Below are 20,813 nucleotides of genomic sequence, written 5' to 3' on the forward strand. Positions count from 1 at the left end.
CAGAGGCCACGCACGCAAAATCCACTCGACCCAACCGCGAAACGAAAAAAAAAAAAAGAAACAAAAAATCAAACCAAACCAAACCAAAACAATGGAGCTCTCCCTCTCCGCGCGCCTCGCCCTCCCGCTCTCGCCGGCGGCGGGGACGGCGCGGCCGCGGCGGCCGGCCGCCTTCGCCTGCCGCTGCTGCTCCGGCGGCGCCTCCCACGACGGGACCACCCGGCGGCGATGGCTCGCCTCCCTCCTCGCCGCCACCGCAGGTTATTAGTTCTTGATGGTTCCCCCTTCTAGATTGTTTCAGAAATCTGCTTGCTGAAATTTACGCGCTCTGATGGTATTATCTGTGTGGTTTGTGTCTCGGCGGCGTAGCTGTGGGGATTGGCGTGGCTGGGGGAGACGCCGATGCGGTGTCTACCAGCCGGAGAGCGGTAAGGACCTGACGAATTGTTTGCGCTCTATTTGTTTGAGAAGATGATCCTGCGATGTGGGATTGAAATGTTTTCCTGTTCTTGTTGTTTGATTGGTTGGATTGGATTGGTTGTGTAGCTCAGGAGCGCCAAGATTCCGGAGAGCGAGTTCACCACCCTGCCCAATGGCCTCAAGTATGCTTCTGCAGCTGCTCCCTGTTGAATTTTCATCGCTTAGTTCATCAAATTAAAACTGGAATTGATTGTGTACTGCACGAATTTCTGGCCCTAAATTGGGATGATTTCATGGTGTCAACATGTAGCTTCTATGTGGATATTATGGTATAACAGGTAGTTCATTCCACTAATTAACAAGGTCAATCCGTCAATGTGCTTAGGAAAAAAATGGTATAACAAAAGGTTGGTTTTAACATGTTACAAAATTGTTTTCTTCAGACAGGTTCTGTTATCGTGTGACTGGAAGGCAGACCATTCTTTGCTATTTTCCATTTTCTGAATGCCGTGTAACTTCCGAAGCTTTGAGCAGGTATTACGACATCACGGTGGGATCTGGGCTCAAGGCTGTTAAGGGATCCCGTGTCGCAGTATGTACCTTTATTATGCTAGCTGTTCAGTCAACTTATATATTTGTAGAGCTCGAGCCATGTCACAATAGAATAGTTAACTGACATTTGCATATGCTGATTTGCACTGCAAATCAAGTAATCGCGAGCAATGCCATCATGAGAGTGAATAATCCAACGAGCTTGATACCTCATGAAACGAGACAATTTTGATTTGTGTAAAAAAAGAATCTTAATTCGAACCTGTAATGCTATATCAGAAGGTGACATTTTTTCTTCAGAAAATCTGATGTTTTTCAGTTGTGTATATGTTTTTTCAACAAGCATCCAGATACCTCCCTTTTGCTTTTTCCTTCTGTTGTATTAATTCATTTTGGAAGTCACGCAAAATAATGTCTTATATTTAGGCATGTATGCATATAGTATTTTATATATATTGTAACTACACTATCAGGCTGAGTATTAAGAACCACAGTCAGTTATGTAAGCATGGAACAGGTAACTTCCTGCTGAAAAATGTAAATCTGCAAGACTAGCCTAAGAGGAAGCCTTTAATTTGAGATTAGTCTTCAGTTCCATGATATGTAAAAACAATGAACCATCAATTTATATGCTAGCAGATGAATGTCCAAAAGCTCACTTCCAATTTTTCAAGTATAGTGATCTATTATCATCTTACTGCAGGTACATTATGTGGCCAAGTGGAAGGGCATAACATTCATGACAAGCAGGCAGGGTCTCGGTGTTGGTGGCGGAACGGTATTACTTTGACATTACTGCCTCTTTTTGTGTATAGTTGTATGCTAACAGCTGTGTATTAGATAAGTTCCTTCTTCCCACTTCCTTCTTATTTCAAAACAATACCTATGCACATCATTTTGTGGTTAGAATGTGTGTTGTTTGAATTTTCACATGTTGAAATCTCTCGATAGTTTCCCAATGTCGTATTAATAGAGCGGTTATAGTTTCAAATATGTTCACCCTAGACTTCTTGTCTTTTACATATTTTACATGATTTGCAGCCATATGGGTTTGATATTGGCAATTCTGAAAGAGGCAATGTTCTAAAGGGATTGGATCTTGGGGTTGAGGGAATGAAGGTTGGAGGCCAGGTCAGCTAATGCTATGATTTTCTTTTGGTTTTGTCCGGTAATATTTTCTCTCAAGATAGCTTTGATTAAAAGAAAAATAAGACCTGTACCCAACAAAACTGAGGATGTCTAAGTTTTCTATCATACATTATAATAGCAAAGAATAGTATTGATGATTGTGTTAGATCTTAATTGATGATAATGATATATCACATATGTTAAGTTCCTTGGGTCATTTCAATCTGAACTGATATGCTGTGGACATTTTCTTGTTCTTCAGTCTGATTTTATTCCAAAATTTTCAGAGGTTGATCATAGTTCCTCCTGAGCTGGCTTATGGGAAGAAGGGCGTTCAGGAAATTCCTCCAAATGCAACTATTGAGGTCGATTGTCATTTGCTTCCTTGTCATTTACACTGATATGCTCAACTTTGTTGTTTTTGTTTTTCTTTTTTCCATGTCATTGTTACATGTTCCTTCCTCTGTTGTCAACAGCTGGACGTTGAACTACTATCAGTTAAACAGAATTCATATGGGTAGGCATAACTATTTTTAATTCATCTTTTTACCTCCTGCATTATGCTAACGAATAATGTGTTTCACAGGACTCCTGTGAAGATCATTGAAGGATAGATGTGCATAGACTTCTGCAGTAAGTAGTATATAACATACGTGATTTGGACATGCCGTTTCAACAGCTGGAGAAATAAAGGGCTAGATGTATCTAAATTCATTGGTGGCGCTGCATAGATAAGTGCATGATCATGTAAGGATTTGAACTGAGTTGAAATATAGACTTGCCAGATTCTCTCTTGAATATATAGGATTTTTTTTTTGGATTACATTCTTTTCAATTTCAGTTTGCCTATGCAATTTGAAGATTCTTTGCTGGTCAGTTAAGTTCACTTGCTAGGTTCCAATATATGATTTTTAATTCTGGTGTTTGAGAGAGTTTATACATGCATTTGTCAAAAGCAGAAATAATAATGCAACATAAAGTGTAAACCAGAAGTGAGGAAGTGTTCATCTAGGATTATCCCTCTAGGAAACCCTGGTTACCTGGTACTTTGATCTGCCTTTTGGTACCTAGATGCTTTTTCGTCTATTTTATTACTGTTGCTTGCCTACAATTCTCAGCCAATAACCACATCTCTGGAAAGGTATCTACTATCTACCATATAATTTCCTGTCTTAAGTTACAGAATGTGGATCAGTTATAATTTTCCTATATTTTATAGGAAGCACCTTTTAACTACTAGAAAAGGTATCAAGTTGCCAGCAGTATGACCCTGGATAACATTTATATGAGAGAAGCCCTTTGCATCCTGTGCATGCAAAGATTATGCTTTATTCTCATAATCAAGAAATAGGATAATACTAATCTTGCCTTGCAAGACAGATGAATCACAACTTACAAGTTACAAAACCTCAGGCTATACTTTAACAACGAGAGGTCTTGTGTGAAACAAAATCAAACAATGATAATGAAGAACCCAGACTTTGTGTGGCCTTGATCAAAGATGTTGGCAAGAAAACTGTTAGAGAACTGGAGAGATTTAGCATAGTTTAGACCTGAAGGCAAAGCAAGGTAGGAACGCCCTGTGGGGCAGTGGATATACTAAATGGCTTGTTTCATGGAGACTAAAGGAATGATGAGATCTTCTAAATGGAAAGTAAGAGAGCAGAGGGCATCAAGAATCTCCTTCTGAAAATATTATTTCCTTTAACCTTTCCCCTTGCTGGTTCTTTTATCTTTGACCTCATAACAGATAGGGCAAACAGAGACAGTGATATAGACCTGTCTGATAGCCCAACCGAATTGGATCCATCATACGGATCAAGTTCAATTCGCGAGGAAGAGGAAGAAGAAATGGATTCAATTCATCGTGCGCCGCGAAAACTAGTGCAAACAGAGAATCCCTGCAGCACAGGTAGGATTGTGAGCAGTGAATTTTCACATACCGAAGAAATCATGGTGGCGCAGGCCTCCGATAGTTCATCAGAAGTTTCAGTCAATAGAGTTCAAGATGATCAGAGAATGATGATGGAAGACGTCGACAGCTTGAAGCGCATGGTGTCCGCCCTCGAAGAGCAGGCTGCGAGCATCGAATCGCAGTTCCATGACTACTGCGACATGAAGGAGCAGGAATCAACATACCAGAAGATGCAGATCATGTGCCTGGGGATGAAGCTGGAGCAGCTGGAGTCTCAGAACCAGAGGCTGGAAGCAGCTGCTGCGGAGATCCGCGCATCTGCTGAAGAGTTCGCGACGATGCGAGCTAGGTTCGATGCGATGCAGAGCAAGTCCAAGAAGATCTGGAAGAAGAACAAGCAAGACCTGGACGCCATTGATGAAAGAGTCCTGGCTCTTGATGCCAGGGAGGCAGAAATGGCCACAAGGTGCCAGGGCTTTGAGCAGTTCATGGAGGAGATGAAGCAGCTCACTTTGCAGCTGCAGAAGGAGAAAGGAACAAACAATGAGGTAAACAAATCTATCAAATCATCTGATTACACAACCTCATTTGTCTCATTTCATTTTGCAATTGCAGTTGAATTTGAACAGAAATGAGCACTGTGAAATCAAATCAAAATCAATTGATTAATTTTGCTGGTGCAGAATGTGGAGGTGATTGTGGAGAGGAGCATGAGGAAGCTGGGGTCGAGCGGCAGGGACGTTCTTGACGGGCTGGAGGCGCTCCGGGACCGGTGGGCGGCCGACATGGAGGAGATGATCTACCTGGGCTGGATCACGGCGTGGCTGCAGCACGACCTCCTCGTCCTCGACGGCGGCGAGGTCGGCACGCCGGCGGCGATCATCGGCGACGAGACACCGGCGCAGCCGCGGCACAAGGGGGAGAAGGTGGTGGTCGCGGTGGCGCCGAGCAACGAGGTGGAGCTCTGCAAGGCGGCGTCGGCGTCATCGAGCTCGTCGTCGGAGATGCGCGGCGCGGCGGAGCCGTCGTGCATGATGGGGTTCGTCGCCGGCGGGTGCAGGAGCATCGGACGGCCCAGATTGCTCCGCAGGCTGAGGGGGTGGGCCGGTGGAAAGGGCGGGAACAGCAGGAGGCAGTGCAAGATCGAATTCCCAACTAGTCCGATGTAATCCGTTCAAATTTAATTCGAATTTATTTAATTTGTTACTTGTGATGAGGTGAAAAAAAAGTTCAAATTTGTATGTGTTTCAATTGAAAAAATCAGCAGTCTTCGGACTGTTCTCGGATGAACACGTTGTACGTACTTGAGTAAATTGTGTTGTGTTGAGAAGGAAAGTTAACATTCATGGTCAAGATTTGTCTTGCTTGTGAGCAGTGAATCTCGTGTATGTACACTAGTACTAAACTACCTTGGATGACAGTTTTGTTTATGTATGGGAAAAAATGAAGGCGTTAAGACTCTCCTGCCCTAACTTGTAATATCGATTTACTTAGTCTTAAAAAAAACTATCTGTAAAAAATTTAAACCCCTTACAAATATTTCATTTATAGTTAAATAAACTAAATGGTCTATATAAGTAGTGACAACAGTACTACGAAGACTCGCTTTCAATATGTTAGGTTAAATCTTGCAACGAGCGCACCGTCATGTTTAGTTTAGTTTGTAACAAATTTGGTTTGCACCGAAATCTATAAATTGATCACTTCAATTGTAGATTTTAGTATTGAGTGAAAGATTACGCCTGTTGAGAATAAACTAGTGACTCATTTGACAGTGGCTTTGTAAATGCTAGATAGTCGAGACCGCGGAGAGAATAACTACTGAAAGTATATAATTAGTAAGCTCACCTCAGCATTAGCCGTCGAGATGTCAAATATATATCACCTGCCAACAGAAAAAAAATATTTCATCATAATTAAAAGTTGGGTCTAGAACTTGATGGCTATGGTTATTATTATGGTTTAATTTTTCGGTTTGGCTAATTCTATTGGAGGCTACCAATACATCGAAATTTCTGAAATTTCGGAAATTTTAAACAAATGTTGGTTAGATTTTAAAAAAATATTACCAAATTTATAAAAATTTAAAAATAAAAAATTCAGTTGAAATAATATCGTATCGGGGTTCCGAAATGACCAAAATTTCACTCCGGAGTTTCAAGCCCTTATTATAGTAGTACTTAGCAGCATGGGTGGAAACTCAAAACCAGGTCGACACACATATTGTATATGCTCGTATAGAACTACCGGTATAGGTAAAAATACTTATTCCAAAATGTATATATTCTATAATATTTGATCATTCGGCTTATTAAAAAATATATAAATATTATTTATTTTGTTATGATTTATTATAAAAATTATAATCTTAATTATACTTTTAGATATTTATACTAAACAGTCAAATAAAATGAATAGTTAAACGTTGTGCTAAAAAGTTAACAATGTCAGTTACTCCCTCCATCCCATTTTAAATGTAGCCATATATTTTCGTGCTAAACTTTGATCGTTTGTCTTATTTAAAAAATTTTTAAAAAAATTAAAAAACATAAATCACGCATAAAGTATTATTCATATTTTATCATATCATAACAACAAAAATACTAATTATAAAAAAATTTCAAATAAAACGGACAATCAAAATTAGATACGGAAACTTATGATTACACTTAAAATGGGAATGAGCTAAAATGGGAATGAGCGAGTAGTATTTTAAAAGCCAAAGAAAAAGTAATATATATTATTTTCTACTTTTAGGATAAAAAAAATCCTCGTGAATGTCCTGCAAGTATGGAGCAGCAGCAAGCATTGAACTACCCATCCGCGTAACTCCGAGACGATAGTCGATATGGAGGCGTTGAGCGCGCATTGAATCACCACAAGTCGATCGCCCACGCGTCGTCCCCACCGGCACGGCGGCGCCACCGCACGCCGCCGCGTGTCACCCCACCGGCGTCCGACTCAGATCGATCACAACCACCAGCCAAGCAGTCTGCCGTCGGCGCCGCATACCACCGCATCTGCGTCGCCGCCCCGAATCTCGACGCAACGCACGGTAGCGCGAGGGCGCGACACCCGGCCATGCCTCCCTCGATTGGCTGTCTTCTTCGGCCGCACGGCTGCAGCTGCGCTGGCGGCAGGGGGGAGCCGAGACAAACCCTCCAAGATCTCGCCTCAGGATTGATGATGCCTTGGATGAGTTCGTGACGACGAAACTGGCTCTTTCCCACATAGCCCCCTCGATTTTACCTCATCTCACAATGGAGGGCCACTCTTCTTCTTGAAGACTTTGAACCCTTTTTTTTAAAAAAAAACACTAGTTTTGATCGTCCCTCTTATTTAAAAAATTTATAAAAAAATTAGAAAAATAGTATATTCATGATTTATCATTTATTATCAATAAAAATACTAATCATAAAAATTTTCAAATAAAATGAACGATCAAACGTTACAAATGAATAGTGCAAAACTGCACTTATTTAGGACAGAGAGAGTACATGATTACATCCTGTGTTGTTTATTAGGATATAAATTTACAATTTAGTTTTATTCATACCGATTTTTCATGAGGGAAGGTTTTTCTTAAGAAGGGGAAAGAGCGGTTTTTCTAAGGAGATTTTTAAAATAGTTGTTGAAAAAATTAAGAGGTTAGTACTTCTTCTGTCCTTAAAAGTAAACTTAGTATAAAATGTGACATATTTTAATACTAAATAAAATGTGATATATTCTATATTTTCCAAATTCGTAGTATGTCGCATTTCATATTAAATATGTTGTTTAATGGAACGAAGGGATTATGAAAATAAGGGAGAACGATATGGGCCTAACTGAGAAAGCTTCCATATTGACCGGGCTGACCCTTAAACTATTGAGCTCACTCACACCGTATCAGGTGGGGCCCACCCAACCTTCTAGCTAGTACTTCTACCATTCTTCGTCGTATTCGTCACCAAATCCAGCTCGATCGCTGCTCGCCTCGCATCCTTTTCTTCTCATCCATGGCAACCTCCTCAACCCAGCATTAATTCCAGCACAAATCCTCTCATGGATATGTGCTAACCAACCTTGCACAAACAAGGCAGATCGAGCTAGCTCATCCCTGCAGCTTAGCTTAGCTAGCTAACCTTTACCTTGCCATGTATTGATCGATCATTAATTCTTCTTCTTCTTGCTCGATCGTCGCCATGAGAGCCAGCTCCTTCTCCTCCTTGCTGCTGCCTTGCTCGCATGGCCATGGCGGCGGCAGGGCCACCGCCTCGACGTGCGCCGCGGCGGCGGCGGCGTGCCTTGCGCTTGTGGCCTTGGTGATCTTGGTGGTTTCAATGGATCCGAGGGCACAAGCTTCTTCTTGGTTCTTCCTTTCTTCTTCTTCTTTGTCTTCGTCTTCGTCTACCTTGGTTCGTCCTGCAGCTAGCTCTCACGCTGCTTCCTTGCGTAAGCCGAGTTCTTGGGGCGGCGGCAATGGCGGCGGCCGCGGCGGGGAGCACCTCCTGGTCACCTCTAGTAGCTTTGGTAGTGGTGGTGGCGCTCGTGGAAGCTGGAGCCGGAACAGCACGAGCAAGGAGGTGCTGTTTCAGGGAGGAGGCGGCGGCGGCGGTGATGAGATGACGTCGACGGCGGCGGCGCCGACGCCGGCGTTGATCATCGGTTCTAGCTCCGGCGATGGCGTGTCGCCGTCTCGCGTGGCCGTCACGGCGGCGGCAGCTGAACCTACACCGGCGCTGGCTCCGGCTCCTGCTCCGGTATGCGCGTCCGTATCTTTTTTCTTTAAAAGATAATAGAAATGTATTAAGCACACACAACTAATTACTGAAACAATTGACTGTACCTCTGTGAGCAAAGACCGAGATTCTATTTCATTATTAAAAAAAAACTAATTACTGAAATAAAACAAAAAAGTGGTGGGACAAATCCTCGGCTACCCTTGTAAGAAATGAAAACAGCTGACATGCTAAAAGAATCACACAGATTCTAATAATCAAGCCGATATATGTTATGCTGATATCAGTATGTATCCATGCTCTATTTGTTTCATATTCGTTTTTTTTGGGGTATATTGTTGCTGTGAAATCGTGTAATTCGACGTGTTAGTGAAAACGCGAATGTACGTTATTCCTTCTGTTCTATGATTTTCAGGCTTTGTTTCTGTGATAATCATTTAATATGAGCAAACATGTTTGGATTTTTCATGCAAAGTAATCTCATATACAAAATTTTTGTTACGAAATTCGGATATCCAATATGGGTAATTAAGTCAGTTAGAATCATACTATCAATGACGTGAACTAAATATAGCTATACCATTTTGTACGGTAGCACAGTTCAATTCTGCAAATATATAGTAGTTAATATGGATCATATAACAAATGTAGTCTGTGGACCAAATATACTAAATTAATAAAATGGGATATTCTTTTTTTATTAAGAGAGGAAGAGACAACCAGAGATGCATGTTCTTATCTTGGCACAGAGAAAAGATTAAGTTGCAAGGAAGCCATATTCTGCACTCTCATTCTCATGGGCTTGACATGTGTGCACAAAGTTTTTGGATCTTCTCTATACTTTCAGTCTCAGAGTGAGAGGGGACCGCAGAAGGAATAGACCTGTACATGTTTGCACTCTGCACTTAGAATTGGAAACATGATTACCAAAGAGTTTTATCTGAAGAAAAGTTACATATACAAAATTATCGCAGGCTTTGCGAATTTACGGACCAAATGAGCATGTTTACATTTACAAAAATACCCGAGGTGTTTTTATCTGAAGAACATTTGGGTTCAGCATTTGTGTTCTTATTAACGATTGTGTCGTGTTTCGTCTGCAGAATGTGATTAACCTACCAATGTTGCATGCAACAGAGTTTTCCAGCTTTGTATTGGGCCTTTATGTTTGGGTGCCTTTCTTGAACTGAATTTTTGTGTGTGGTAGGAATGGGGTGTTGGTGATGCTGCTAGTGGAGATGATATTATTCAGGTAATGCCGCAAGCGCAAAGGCGAAGGGATGTGAAATTGGAGCGATTAGAACTCGGTCTTGCTAAAGCTCGGGCGACGATAAGGGAAGCCATCCAAAACAAGGATAACAAGCCCCCATTGACAGACAAAGATTATGTGCCAGTTGGGCCAGTGTACAGAAATGCCTATGCATTTCACAGGTACCAAACAACTCTTAAGGATCAAATTGCTTTGACTTGTGTGAAGTACATGTAGTTCTTCAGGGAGAGAACATGTTAAACACTTGGATTTGTGAAATGTCACCTGTTGTGATCCTTTTTTTTTTTTGGCTATGCTGGCAGGAGCTACTTGGAAATGGAGAAGGTTTTCAAGGTCTTCGTCTACGAAGAAGGCGAGCCACCGGTGTTCCACGATGGGCCGTGTCGCAGCATATACTCGACGGAAGGCAGGTTCATATATGCCATGGAGATGGAGAACCGGATGCGCACGAGAGACCCGGACCAGGCCCATGTCTTCTTCCTTCCATTCAGCGTCGTCAAGATGGTGAAGATGATCTACGAGCCGAACTCGCACGACATGGATCCGTTGCGGCGGACCATCTCGGACTACATCAACGTGGTGTCGACCAAGTATCCACACTGGAACCGGAGCCTTGGGGCTGACCACTTCATGCTCTCATGCCATGACTGGGTAAGCAACTACAGAACTAAATTGTTAGTACGAATCTGGACAGATACCATCTGGACAGGGGGCCTGTCCAAATTAATGGTCGGTACAGATGAACCATGTCTAGATTCGTGGTACTAGGATATGTGTTATTCATCATTTGGTACTATATTACTATATTTTGAAATGGAGGTAGTATCAATCAACTTCTGTGATACTTCAAAAGTAATTGGGATCAATCAGTTGAGTTACCATTTCAAGGATTATCATACACATTGGGTAGCAGTGGCACTACATTATGTCCAACTTCATGGTTATCCTTATTTGGTTGACACGTCAGCATGAATGGTTTTGTGGCAGGGGCCGTATGTCTCCTCGGCGAACGGTCATCTCTTTTCCAACTCCATCAGGGTGCTCTGCAATGCCAACACATCGGAGGGGTTTGACCCGTCAAGAGACGTGTCCCTGCCGGAGATCAACCTGCGGAGCGATGCCGTGGACTGCCAAGTGGGCGGGCCATCGGCATCGCACCGTCCCATCCTGGCCTTCTTTGCTGGTGGCGACCATGGCCCCGTCCGCCCCCTGCTATTACAACATTGGGGGAAAGGGCAGGACGCCGACATACAGGTTAGTGAGTACCTGCCTCGCCGCCACGGCATGTCGTACACCGACATGATGCGGCGGAGCAGGTTCTGCCTGTGCCCAAGCGGGTACGAGGTGGCAAGCCCCCGGGTGGTGGAGGCCATCTACCTGGAGTGTGTCCCCGTGGTGATCGGCAACGACTACGCGTTACCGTTCGCTGACGTGCTCAACTGGGCGGCGTTCTCGGTGCGCTTGGCGGTGGGTGACATCCCGCGGCTGAAGGAGATCCTCGCCGCCGTGTCGCCGAGGCAGTACATACGGATGCAGCGGCGGGTGCGCGCCGTGCGCCGCCACTTCATGGTGAGCGACGGCGCGCCACGGCGGTTCGACGTGTTCCACATGATCCTCCACTCCATCTGGCTCAGGAGGCTCAACGTCAGGGTCATTGCACGGGAGGACTGAACCAAATATTCTGTGATCGGTCGGTTGCTTGCTTCTAGTTTCTCTCAACTTGTGTGTGAGAGCTCGTTCGAATGTTTGATGTGTGTATATTTTGGTTAAACTCTGAAATTGCATTTTTGTAAAGAGGATGTTCATGGAGCGACGTTGTGCAGTTTGTGCACCGTGTACAAATGTTTTAAAGAAAGTGCCACTGTGCCAGGAATTATCTATGCTGGTGAATTCGGGCAGTAACCCACTGGGAGTAACTCTCTGCACAAAGCACCAAATGGGGTTCCGTTGGATTCTATGGAAAGTAGAAACAATGAGCTTTTCAACTGTATGTAATATGCGAATTTGCTATATATACGTCTGCTTAAAAAAGTAACAGTTCTTGAACAAATCACGTGAATTTGCTTTTAAAACATCGCACGGTTTTTTAACCTTTGATTTTTGTCTTAAATTTGATTTTTGACCGATGAAACTGTCGGATTGGACCTAGTTTTAATGAGTACTTTAAAAATCACTCGTTCACTCACGTCGAGGCTATGTTTGAGATCTCAAAACGTGATAAATCATTAGTGGATGACTAATTAAGTTTTAATTATTATAAACTTGAAAATAATTTATTTAATATTTTAGAGCAACTTATATATTAATAAAAGTTCCCGTTCAAATCGCACCTTTTAACCGTTTGAAAAACATACAAACGAAAAATAATCTATATCTTAATCAGGAAGAAAGAGTACGAAACGGTGAACCGTCGAAACTATTCATATACGTTGTCTGTCTCATGAAAAAAAAATCAATCTAGAAGTATACAAGACACTTTTACTTCAACAAATATAGACATGCGCTTATTCTACTAGGTTTGGTTGTTTAATAAGACGAAAGAAATACATTGGTTAGTTTTTCATTAAAAAATAATCGTTTGACTGACATAAACCTGGGAAATACTGGATTAAGATCCACTGATATAATTTCCCACTGATTTGGTCGCTGACATGTGGACCTGAGAGTTGTGGGCTCACATGTCAATCACGGTGAACAGTACGTCACGATATGTTAGAGGATCCTCTTCTGGAGATACTTATTATACGAATTTTGCGGAAACCTGCAAACTTTGATGGACGATTGATGCGAGTTTAGTTCCAAATTTTTTTTTCAAACTTCTAACTTTCCCATCACATCGCTCCAATTTCAATCAAACTTCTAATAACTAAACACACCTATGAGATTGAGATATGAGAAGCGGGTTGACACTTGACAAGTCCTGACATGCTGTGTTGGCGCGGGCCCCACCTGCCACGTCAGGTCCAGCTCCGGGTGGTTGGGTTTGGTGCTTTCCTATAGGCACGAGCTCGCCGCCGCCGCCGCCGCCTCCTCCTACTCTACCGGTGGGTCCCGCCGGCGCCGGCGCACGGGGGATACAAATAGGACACGTCACGGCACAGGTCAGCCACGCCTCCCCTTCCCCCCCATTCTACTCCACCACTCCACTCCCCAATCCAACCACCCCCCGAACAACCGGAGAAGAGAGGCTGCACTCCACTCGCCGCCGGCGACCGATGCTCCGCGCCGCCCTCCTCCGCTCAGGTAGGTCGCCGCCGCCTCCTCCTCCTCCTCCTCCCTTCTCCGCGGCGACTCCTCTGACCCTTCTCGGCCCCGCCTCCCCACGCAGGCTCCGGCCTCCGCCGGCCTCCCATGGCCGCGCCGCTCTCCACCGCCGCCGCCGCCTCGTGGCTCTCCGACAGCGCCTCGTCTCCGGTAAGCACCCGCGCGCGGCTCATCCATTCCCAATTTCCCATCCGTGTGAAGTGTGATTGACCTCTCTCTCTCTCTCTCACTCTCCCGGCGCAGCCTAGGGTGCGCCTCCTCATCGGCGGGGAGTTCGTCGAGTCGCGGGCCGACGAGCACGTCGACGTCACCAATCCGGTAAAGCCCGCCGTGAGCCTCCCCACGATCGATCGATTTGGGAGGTGTGGTGTGGGGGCATGTGACAGTGATTCTCTGGGTGTGCGCAGGCGACGCAGGAGGTGGTGTCGCGGATCCCGCTCACCACCGCCGACGAGTTCAGGGCCGCCGTGGACGCCGCCAGGACCGCCTTCCCCGGGTGGCGGAACACGCCGGTGACCACGCGGCAGCGCATCATGCTCAAGTACCAGGAGCTCATCCGGGCCAACATGGTAATTAGTTGATAGATGGATTGACCTTCCTTCCATCGTTGGGGGATTGGAGAGCTAGAAGCTTCACTCGATGATGTGGTTGATCATGTTATAGTGATTCTGTTCTTTTTTTGTGATGTCAGGATAAACTGGCAGAGAACATTACAACCGAACAGGGGAAGACACTGAAGGATGCTTGGGGCGATGTATTCCGTGGGCTAGGTTGGTTTTCAGACCCTTATAGTACCTGGTTTCACTGCTTCATTAGATAGTGATAATCTCAGCATTTCAAATCTATGAGTAGTCGTTATGTTCTTTCAATCTACTAATCTTAATCTATGGCTTGATTCAAATGAGATGATATTTGTTTTCAAGGAATATTTCTTATACTGGATGTTTGACACGCTGGTTGCAAGATCTGATTAACTCCTGGTTTTGTAGAGGTGGTGGAACATGCTTGTGGAATGGGGACACTGCAGATGGGTGAATATGTATCAAATGTTTCTAACGGGATTGACACCTTTAGCATTAGGGAGCCACTTGGTGTATGTGCTGGAATATGTCCATTCAATTTTCCAGCTATGATCCCCCTATGGGTACGCACAACTTCACTTCTTAATATCAAATTTTGTTATTATTACGACTCTTAGCCCAATTATCAATATACCATGCAATACATCTTACTTTAGTCAACACGCCATGATTTGATCGTTTCATTTGTTTCTTCTTTCCGTTTGGCTGCAGATGTTCCCAATAGCGGTCACTTGTGGCAATACTTTTGTTCTAAAGCCATCAGAAAAAGATCCAGGTGCTTTGCTTTATCATCATTTTTTTACCCAGTTTATTCACTACACCCGCTGTTGTTGCATTGACGACAATTTAAAGCCAGATAAAAATATATGGTTAAATGCTTATCTGATGTTACAGAGCGGGTTAACCAAGCTGTACTTTTCTCCACAACATATAAGATCATTGATTCTATGTATTCACTATATACATATCCATTTGGTACTATAGCTTTGGGGGTGTGTTTTTACTATAACATATGGTGAAGTTAAACATTTGGTGCACAGTTATCTACCCAAATTGGACATTTCCACTACCTACTGCTATAAAAAAACCAGCAGTAAGTTTTAACTCTTTGGAGGTAGTAGCAAGACAACCTTTTACAATTCCATTGAGATATTAATAAAAACAGATTACATGTTGCTTTACAATCTTTGTGTACATGGCAAGGACTTAAGATGGAGTGAAAATATGACATGTTTTTGTGAACTGGCACTAGTAGTATTTCTAAGGCATGAAAAAGATATATTATAAAGTAGCAATTGTTGTTCATGTCCTTGAAGAGGCTGTAATCTTAGTCTAGTAGAACAAAAGAAGGCACATGACATGTTCCTGTTAGTAATGTGATGGCATACTTTGTAATTATTGGTTACTACTTCAGGGGCTGCTATGATGCTTGCGGAGCTAGCAATGGAGGCTGGTTTACCAAAGGGTGTGTTGAACATTGTTCATGGTACCCATGTACGGTAACCTTGGTTACTCTTCGTCCTTCCTTTTTTTTTTTCCATTTTTTGAGCTCAATACTAGATTAAATAATTTATTTATTGTGCCTGTTGGTGCCAAGTGTTGCTACAGCACAAATAGATATTCGATGATTGATATTTTCTGGCTAACATGACAATAATTTTACTCTTCCTTGGAACACTGGCAAAAAAAAAAAAAAAAGTTGCCTTGAAACTTCACCTTACCATGCTTAGCTTTGTAGGGATTGTTTGGTCTTCATGGTTATATGATGCTATTTTTACTGCTAAACATTCATGAATCTGTTCGTCTTTAGCCACCACACTTGCTAAGCTGCTTTCTGATTCTACCTTACTATTTCAGGATGTTGTGAACAACATTTGTGATGACGAGGACATCAAGGCAGTTTCCTTTGTTGGTTCCAATATAGTAAGCGGATCCAAATGATCTGTCTATTTCTCGATTTGTGGTACCATTTTTGCATCAATCATCTGTCTATTTTGCTCTGCATAATACTTTGCAAATCTGGTATTCATCCTATTCTGTTTCAGTCTTTAGGTCATTAACTTGGCATCTAGGCCATTGCATTATCACACACTTCTACATGTTTGAGATCTTTTCGATCTTGTATTCTTATGTTGTCATAATGGTTCAAATTCTGATTATGATCTAACTTATAAAAATTATAAATTTACCAGTTACCATGATGGTGATAAACTGATAATAAACATGTATACACAGCATGAGGATGTTTTCATGATGTTAGGACATTCGGTTGTAAAATTTACTTGTAAACAATTATGTTAGATCCGTATAGCACATGTCACATTACACTCATGATACCTGAATCATTCTTTATTTTATTTTTGCCCAAAGCTAGTCATTTGTTTCAGCAGATGATATAATTATGATCTCTCTCTCACTCTCAGGCTGGTATGCATATATATTCTAGAGCATCGGCAAAGGGGAAGCGTGTTCAGGTTAGTTTGCACCTGTTCCTGACATGCAGAACCTTTCCTTCGAAAACTTCTGCCTGGTGTGCTGTAAGCAGCATGTTACAAAATGCCTTTTTGTTTATTTTCAGTCTAATATGGGTGCAAAGAATCATGCAATTATCCTTCCTGATGCTGACCGAGATGCCACACTGAATGCCCTTATTGCTGCTGGTTTTGGTGCTGCCGGGCAAAGGTGTATGGCATTGAGCACTGCTGTTTTTGTTGGAGGTTCAGAGCCATGGTATATACTTCTGTCCTGTTTGTTTCTTCAGGATAAGACCTGGCATTAGGTAATGAAGTATAAAAATAACCATTTGTCTTGTAGGGAGGATGAGCTAGTCAAACGTGCAAGCAGCCTTGTGGTTAATTCAGGAATGGCTAGTGATGCAGACCTTGGTCCAGTGATCAGCAAACAGGTAAACCATCTGCTTTTTTACCAACGAAAAGGTTGTTGACCTGATTTTAAGTAACCTAAATATGAAGTGGAATCCTACTTGTACTTCCCTGTTACTTGGAACACTGAACTGGATTTGTGCTCCCCCCCCCCCCCCCCAAAAAAAAAAAAAAACTTGAATGGTCCTCTAATCGTGTATACACATTGAAATCATCTAGTTCAGATATTATTTTGGTACCTAAACTTATCCTAATGTGGACTTCTCTCGGTACTTATGTAGGATAGGTTATGAACATTTATCCTTTTATGCCATGATTTCTATGTTGACTCAACACGTGAACTTAACATCCCCAGATTTCAAGACTGTTAAAATTACATAGCCAAGTAATGACTTGTAAAGTTTCTGTATTTTTTGATCTCGTCTGTTCATGAATGAACCTGTTGTGTTGAGATTGATTACAGTTTAGCGATAGTGATAGTGCATGAAATTGCATTTGAAATTCAGAAAAGGCTACTTCTGTTTTTTTTTGGTTCTGATGAGACTGTTGGTATGTGGTATATATTTTCTGGAAATATATATTACCTTTTGGGGCTTGGCTGCGAGTATTATTAGCTTCAGATTCATAATGATTGTGGCTACTACATTGGTTACGCTCACAGTTTTTATGCTATTTTCTTGTAAATATAAATTTATAACATTTTCTACCTTGTCATTTCTGTTTTCCTTTTTCTCAATATCTCCTGTCTTAACAGTTTACTATCAACAGGCTAAGGAACGTATCTGCAAATTAATACAAAGTGGTGCTGATAATGGTGCTCGTGTGCTGCTTGATGGAAGAGATATTGTGGTAATTTTAGTTCAGTTGTTTCCTTGCCTGCAGTTCTCCCCTGGTTCTTATGCAGCAATGCATAATAGTGCTAAACTGTGCTAAATTTTGCAGGTTCCTAACTTTGAGAATGGTAATTTTGTTGGTCCAACACTCCTTGCTGATGTTAAAAGTGAAATGGAATGTTACAAGGTATTATTCTGAAATTTGTCATTTTAAACTCTGCATTAGGACTGATGTTTCTTGTTTGAAGAGCCATGAAAGGAAGGAAGGTTGCATTATTAGCCTCCTGCAAAGCTATTTGTTGGATTAGTGCTGTCTGTGTTCTAAAAATTAAAACATGGAATGCATTTAGGATATATTATTTTCTAATTGAAGTGCTAACTGTGGACCTATTTGATACTCCCTCCGTCCCAAAATATAAGCATTTTTGGACTCTGATACGATCTTTGATATGCTACTTTGACCAACAATATCTGTGAAAGTAAGATGTTTTAAATAAAAGGAGTTACATATTATGATAGATTGTTTAATGATAAATCTAGTAATATCAATTTTACATGATTGATTATTTTTTTTTTGCTATTAATAGTCAAAGTTAAAAATGCTTGACTTGTCACTATGCTAAAAATGCTTATATTTTGGGACAGAGGGAGTATTAATTTATTTGGGACTATGATGTATCTTTCTTTTCAGGAGTGCATTTGACCTATGCTTTTTTAAAAGAATTATATGATTTTGTCTGGAGACCAATGTAATTAACAATCCAAAACAAGGAAATGGCAAAGCAGATAACTCGCGTATTGCATGGTATCAAATCTCAGTATTGCTCACTTTCCCATTTATAACTTGCAAGACACTGTTCTCCTCAAGTAGACATCCTTATTGCAGTGGCCGACTTTTATTTGTTGTCCTATTGTTGTTTCTTCCTCCTAATGCCCCCTATGATCACGAGCTGAGACAATTGTCACAGATACCTAGTATAGCTGTACCAGTTTATGATTCATGAACATTGTCATATGTTGCAGTGACAGCCGTTGCATACTTAGAAGCCGCATATGCATTATATTTTAACTGAACTTTGCTAAATTGAAACAGGAGGAGATTTTTGGTCCAGTTCTTCTCTTGATGAAGGTATGTGAAAATTGTTTCCCTTGCTATGCACAATAAAAGATCTGTTACACTGCTGACCATTTTCTCTGTTACAGGCTGAGAGCCTAGATGATGCTATCCAAATTGTGAACAGAAACAAGTAATGCTTTATTGATTCCTTCCATGTACTAGATAGTCCTGATTGAGCACATGTTGAAATTTTGAAAATCTTCCTACATTTCTTTGTGTGTCAGATATGGCAATGGAGCATCCATATTTACAACATCTGGTGTGTCTGCAAGGAAATTTCAAACAGACATTGAAGCTGGCCAGGTATTTTGTAGTCTCTTTCTTACAATACACTACATCTCTCCCACGTTCGAGAAATAAAAACGCGCGGACATTTTATGCATGCTAACTAGGCCTAGCTAGACAGGGCCTGAAAAACAGGTTTGGAGAAAATATGATAACTAAAGTAACTGAAATAAACCCAGATTTTTTCCATTTGCTAAATCAAATTCAAACACATATATAAAGTGAGAAGGGCCCCAAGCCCAGCTATAACTTGGAGCCTGAACTTTGAATTTGCATGAATTCTAAGTTAGCAGAAAGCAAATCTCCACTGGGCACTGATGCAATTGATAAATTTGTCGATATGAATTAACCTTCACAAGAACTTGGATTGTTCACAGTTTGTGGCTTCTCCCCTTTGCACTTCGCAGGTGGGCATCAACGTGCCGATTCCAGTACCCCTGCCGTTCTTCTCCTTCACCGGCAGCAAAGCCTCCTTTGCAGGAGACTTGAATTTCTACGGTAAGAGATCAACACTCTCGATCTAATCTCACTTTGATCCTTTCCCAACAATTGCAATGGGCTCAAAGCTATATCCAACTACGGCCGTATCGATCATCTGAAAAGAAACTCGCTCAATGAAACATTGCCGCGTGGCGTGCAGGCAAGGCGGGCGTGCAGTTCTTCACCCAGATCAAGACGGTCACGCAGCAGTGGAAGGAGTCGCCGGCTCAGCGCGTCTCCCTCTCCATGCCCACCTCGCAGAAGTGAGGTGAAAAAAAAGAAAGGCATCTTGTACGTTCTTCATTTGCCCATCCATGGAAATAGACACATGCACCAATGCGAAATGAACAGAAGAATAATCGATAGGCGCGGGATGCCATGCCATGCCAATAAAGGTAGCTGGTCTCGTATTTGCATATGCCTCATTTCAAGCATTTGCGAAATGGGGTTATCTAGATTTGTATGGCTCATTTCAAGCATTTGCGAAATTGCATTATCTAGTACTTTGGTTGAGGGGAGGGGAGGGGATATATCGTCGAGTACTGGTTGGAAAGACACTCAACCAAACGTATATGTAGAGTAAGTGGGGAGAAATAGAAGGGGATATGATAGAGGAGAGAGGACTAGAGGGCACGGAACTAGGGGTGGAAACGAGCCAGCTCGTGAAAGCTTGGTCTAAGAGTAGGCTCGGCTTGGCTCGGCTTGATAAATGGAACGAGCAAAAAGTGTAGCTCGGCTTGGCTCGTTTAAAAGCTCGAGCCGGCTTGAGCCAGCTTGTGAGGGAGGCCGAGCGGCACTGGGGAGGGAGGCTGGAGGCAGCGTAGGGAAGGGAGGCGGCGCCGCGGCGGCACGGGGAGCGTTGAGCCGTCGACCGTCGAGCGCCGTTGGGGAGGGAGGCTGGAGCCGGTGCAGCCGCACAGGGGAGGGCGGCGGCGCAGGTGGAGGGAGGGATGCGGCGAGCCGGCGGCGCAGGGAAGGGAGGTGGCGAGCCGGCAGCATAGAGGGGCGACTGGGGACGGGGGAGGGAGGCGGCGCCGCGGCAGCACGAGGAGCGTCGAGCCGTCGAGCGCCGTTGGGGAGGGAGGCCGGAGCCGGCGCAGCCACAGGGGAGGGAGGCGGCGCAGGGGAGGGAGGGTGCAGTGGGCCGGCGGCGCAGGGGAGGGAGGCGGCGAGCCGGTGGCACAAAGGGGCGACTGGGGACGGGGGAGGGAGGCGGTGGGCCGGCGGCGCAGGGGATGGAGCCGGAGGCGGTGGCTGGCAACTCCTCTCGCCAATTGCCGCCAGACACCACTCGTGCACGCGTGCGGTGGCGTGCTTGCGCCTGTGTGGGATGGGGAATGGGGAGGGTCGGAGCCCGCTGGGAAG

At 43.2% G+C, this 20,813-nt stretch overlaps 4 protein-coding genes across 4 annotated transcripts; all 4 read left to right on the forward strand.

Annotated features, from left to right (window-relative positions):
* On the forward strand, positions 1-2,898 carry LOC127778354 (peptidyl-prolyl cis-trans isomerase FKBP16-4, chloroplastic-like). Its single transcript, XM_052304937.1, has 9 exons — positions 1-260; positions 370-428; positions 547-602; positions 955-1,012; positions 1,676-1,750; positions 2,014-2,103; positions 2,388-2,465; positions 2,577-2,617; positions 2,687-2,898. Exons 1-9 carry the CDS (start codon positions 92-94, stop codon positions 2,712-2,714), a joined length of 654 nt encoding a protein of 217 aa, XP_052160897.1. The 5' UTR covers positions 1-91; the 3' UTR covers positions 2,715-2,898.
* Positions 2,899-3,035: 137 nt separating this feature from the next.
* Positions 3,036-5,368, forward strand: LOC127778353 (protein CHUP1, chloroplastic-like). The gene is made up of 2 exons (XM_052304935.1): positions 3,036-4,563; positions 4,699-5,368. Exons 1-2 carry the CDS (start codon positions 3,748-3,750, stop codon positions 5,182-5,184), a joined length of 1,302 nt encoding a protein of 433 aa, XP_052160895.1. The 5' UTR covers positions 3,036-3,747; the 3' UTR covers positions 5,185-5,368.
* Positions 5,369-7,989: 2,621 nt separating this feature from the next.
* On the forward strand, positions 7,990-11,902 carry LOC127779506 (probable glycosyltransferase At5g03795). Its single transcript, XM_052306305.1, has 4 exons — positions 7,990-8,757; positions 9,944-10,167; positions 10,309-10,657; positions 10,994-11,902. Exons 1-4 carry the CDS (start codon positions 8,200-8,202, stop codon positions 11,675-11,677), a joined length of 1,815 nt encoding a protein of 604 aa, XP_052162265.1. The 5' UTR covers positions 7,990-8,199; the 3' UTR covers positions 11,678-11,902.
* Positions 11,903-13,011: 1,109 nt separating this feature from the next.
* LOC127779507 (methylmalonate-semialdehyde dehydrogenase [acylating], mitochondrial) lies at positions 13,012-19,873 on the forward strand. Its single transcript, XM_052306306.1, has 19 exons — positions 13,012-13,249; positions 13,335-13,420; positions 13,514-13,588; positions 13,678-13,839; positions 13,962-14,040; positions 14,260-14,414; positions 14,563-14,626; positions 15,266-15,345; positions 15,709-15,774; positions 16,275-16,325; positions 16,430-16,581; positions 16,666-16,756; positions 17,502-17,582; positions 17,676-17,753; positions 18,660-18,695; positions 18,770-18,813; positions 18,908-18,986; positions 19,376-19,466; positions 19,609-19,873. Exons 1-19 carry the CDS (start codon positions 13,222-13,224, stop codon positions 19,713-19,715), a joined length of 1,605 nt encoding a protein of 534 aa, XP_052162266.1. The 5' UTR covers positions 13,012-13,221; the 3' UTR covers positions 19,716-19,873.
* Positions 19,874-20,813: the final 940 nt, after the last annotated feature.

Source organism: Oryza glaberrima, chromosome 7 (genome assembly GCF_000147395.1).
Source record: "Oryza glaberrima chromosome 7, OglaRS2, whole genome shotgun sequence".
Taxonomy (NCBI): Eukaryota; Viridiplantae; Streptophyta; class Magnoliopsida; order Poales; family Poaceae; genus Oryza; species Oryza glaberrima.

Excerpts from the sequence above, each read along its gene's own strand:
- LOC127778354 (XM_052304937.1), top strand. The coding sequence starts at position 92 with ATGGAGCTCTCCCTCTCCGCGCGCCTCGCCCTCCCGCTCTCGCCGGCG. Across the intron at positions 603-954 it reads ACCCTGCCCAATGGCCTCAA|GTATTACGACATCACGGTGG; the intron begins GTATGCTTCTGC and ends AGCTTTGAGCAG. Across the intron at positions 2,618-2,686 it reads GTTAAACAGAATTCATATGG|GACTCCTGTGAAGATCATTG; the intron begins GTAGGCATAACT and ends TGTGTTTCACAG.
- LOC127778353 (XM_052304935.1), top strand. The coding sequence starts at position 3,748 with ATGGAAAGTAAGAGAGCAGAGGGCATCAAGAATCTCCTTCTGAAAATA. Across the intron at positions 4,564-4,698 it reads AGAAAGGAACAAACAATGAG|AATGTGGAGGTGATTGTGGA; the intron begins GTAAACAAATCT and ends TTGCTGGTGCAG.
- LOC127779506 (XM_052306305.1), top strand. The coding sequence starts at position 8,200 with ATGAGAGCCAGCTCCTTCTCCTCCTTGCTGCTGCCTTGCTCGCATGGC. Across the intron at positions 8,758-9,943 it reads TGGCTCCGGCTCCTGCTCCG|GAATGGGGTGTTGGTGATGC; the intron begins GTATGCGCGTCC and ends TGTGTGTGGTAG. Across the intron at positions 10,658-10,993 it reads TGCTCTCATGCCATGACTGG|GGGCCGTATGTCTCCTCGGC; the intron begins GTAAGCAACTAC and ends GTTTTGTGGCAG.
- LOC127779507 (XM_052306306.1), top strand. The coding sequence starts at position 13,222 with ATGCTCCGCGCCGCCCTCCTCCGCTCAG. Across the intron at positions 16,326-16,429 it reads CAAAGGGGAAGCGTGTTCAG|TCTAATATGGGTGCAAAGAA; the intron begins GTTAGTTTGCAC and ends GTTTATTTTCAG. Across the intron at positions 18,696-18,769 it reads CAGTTCTTCTCTTGATGAAG|GCTGAGAGCCTAGATGATGC; the intron begins GTATGTGAAAAT and ends TCTCTGTTACAG.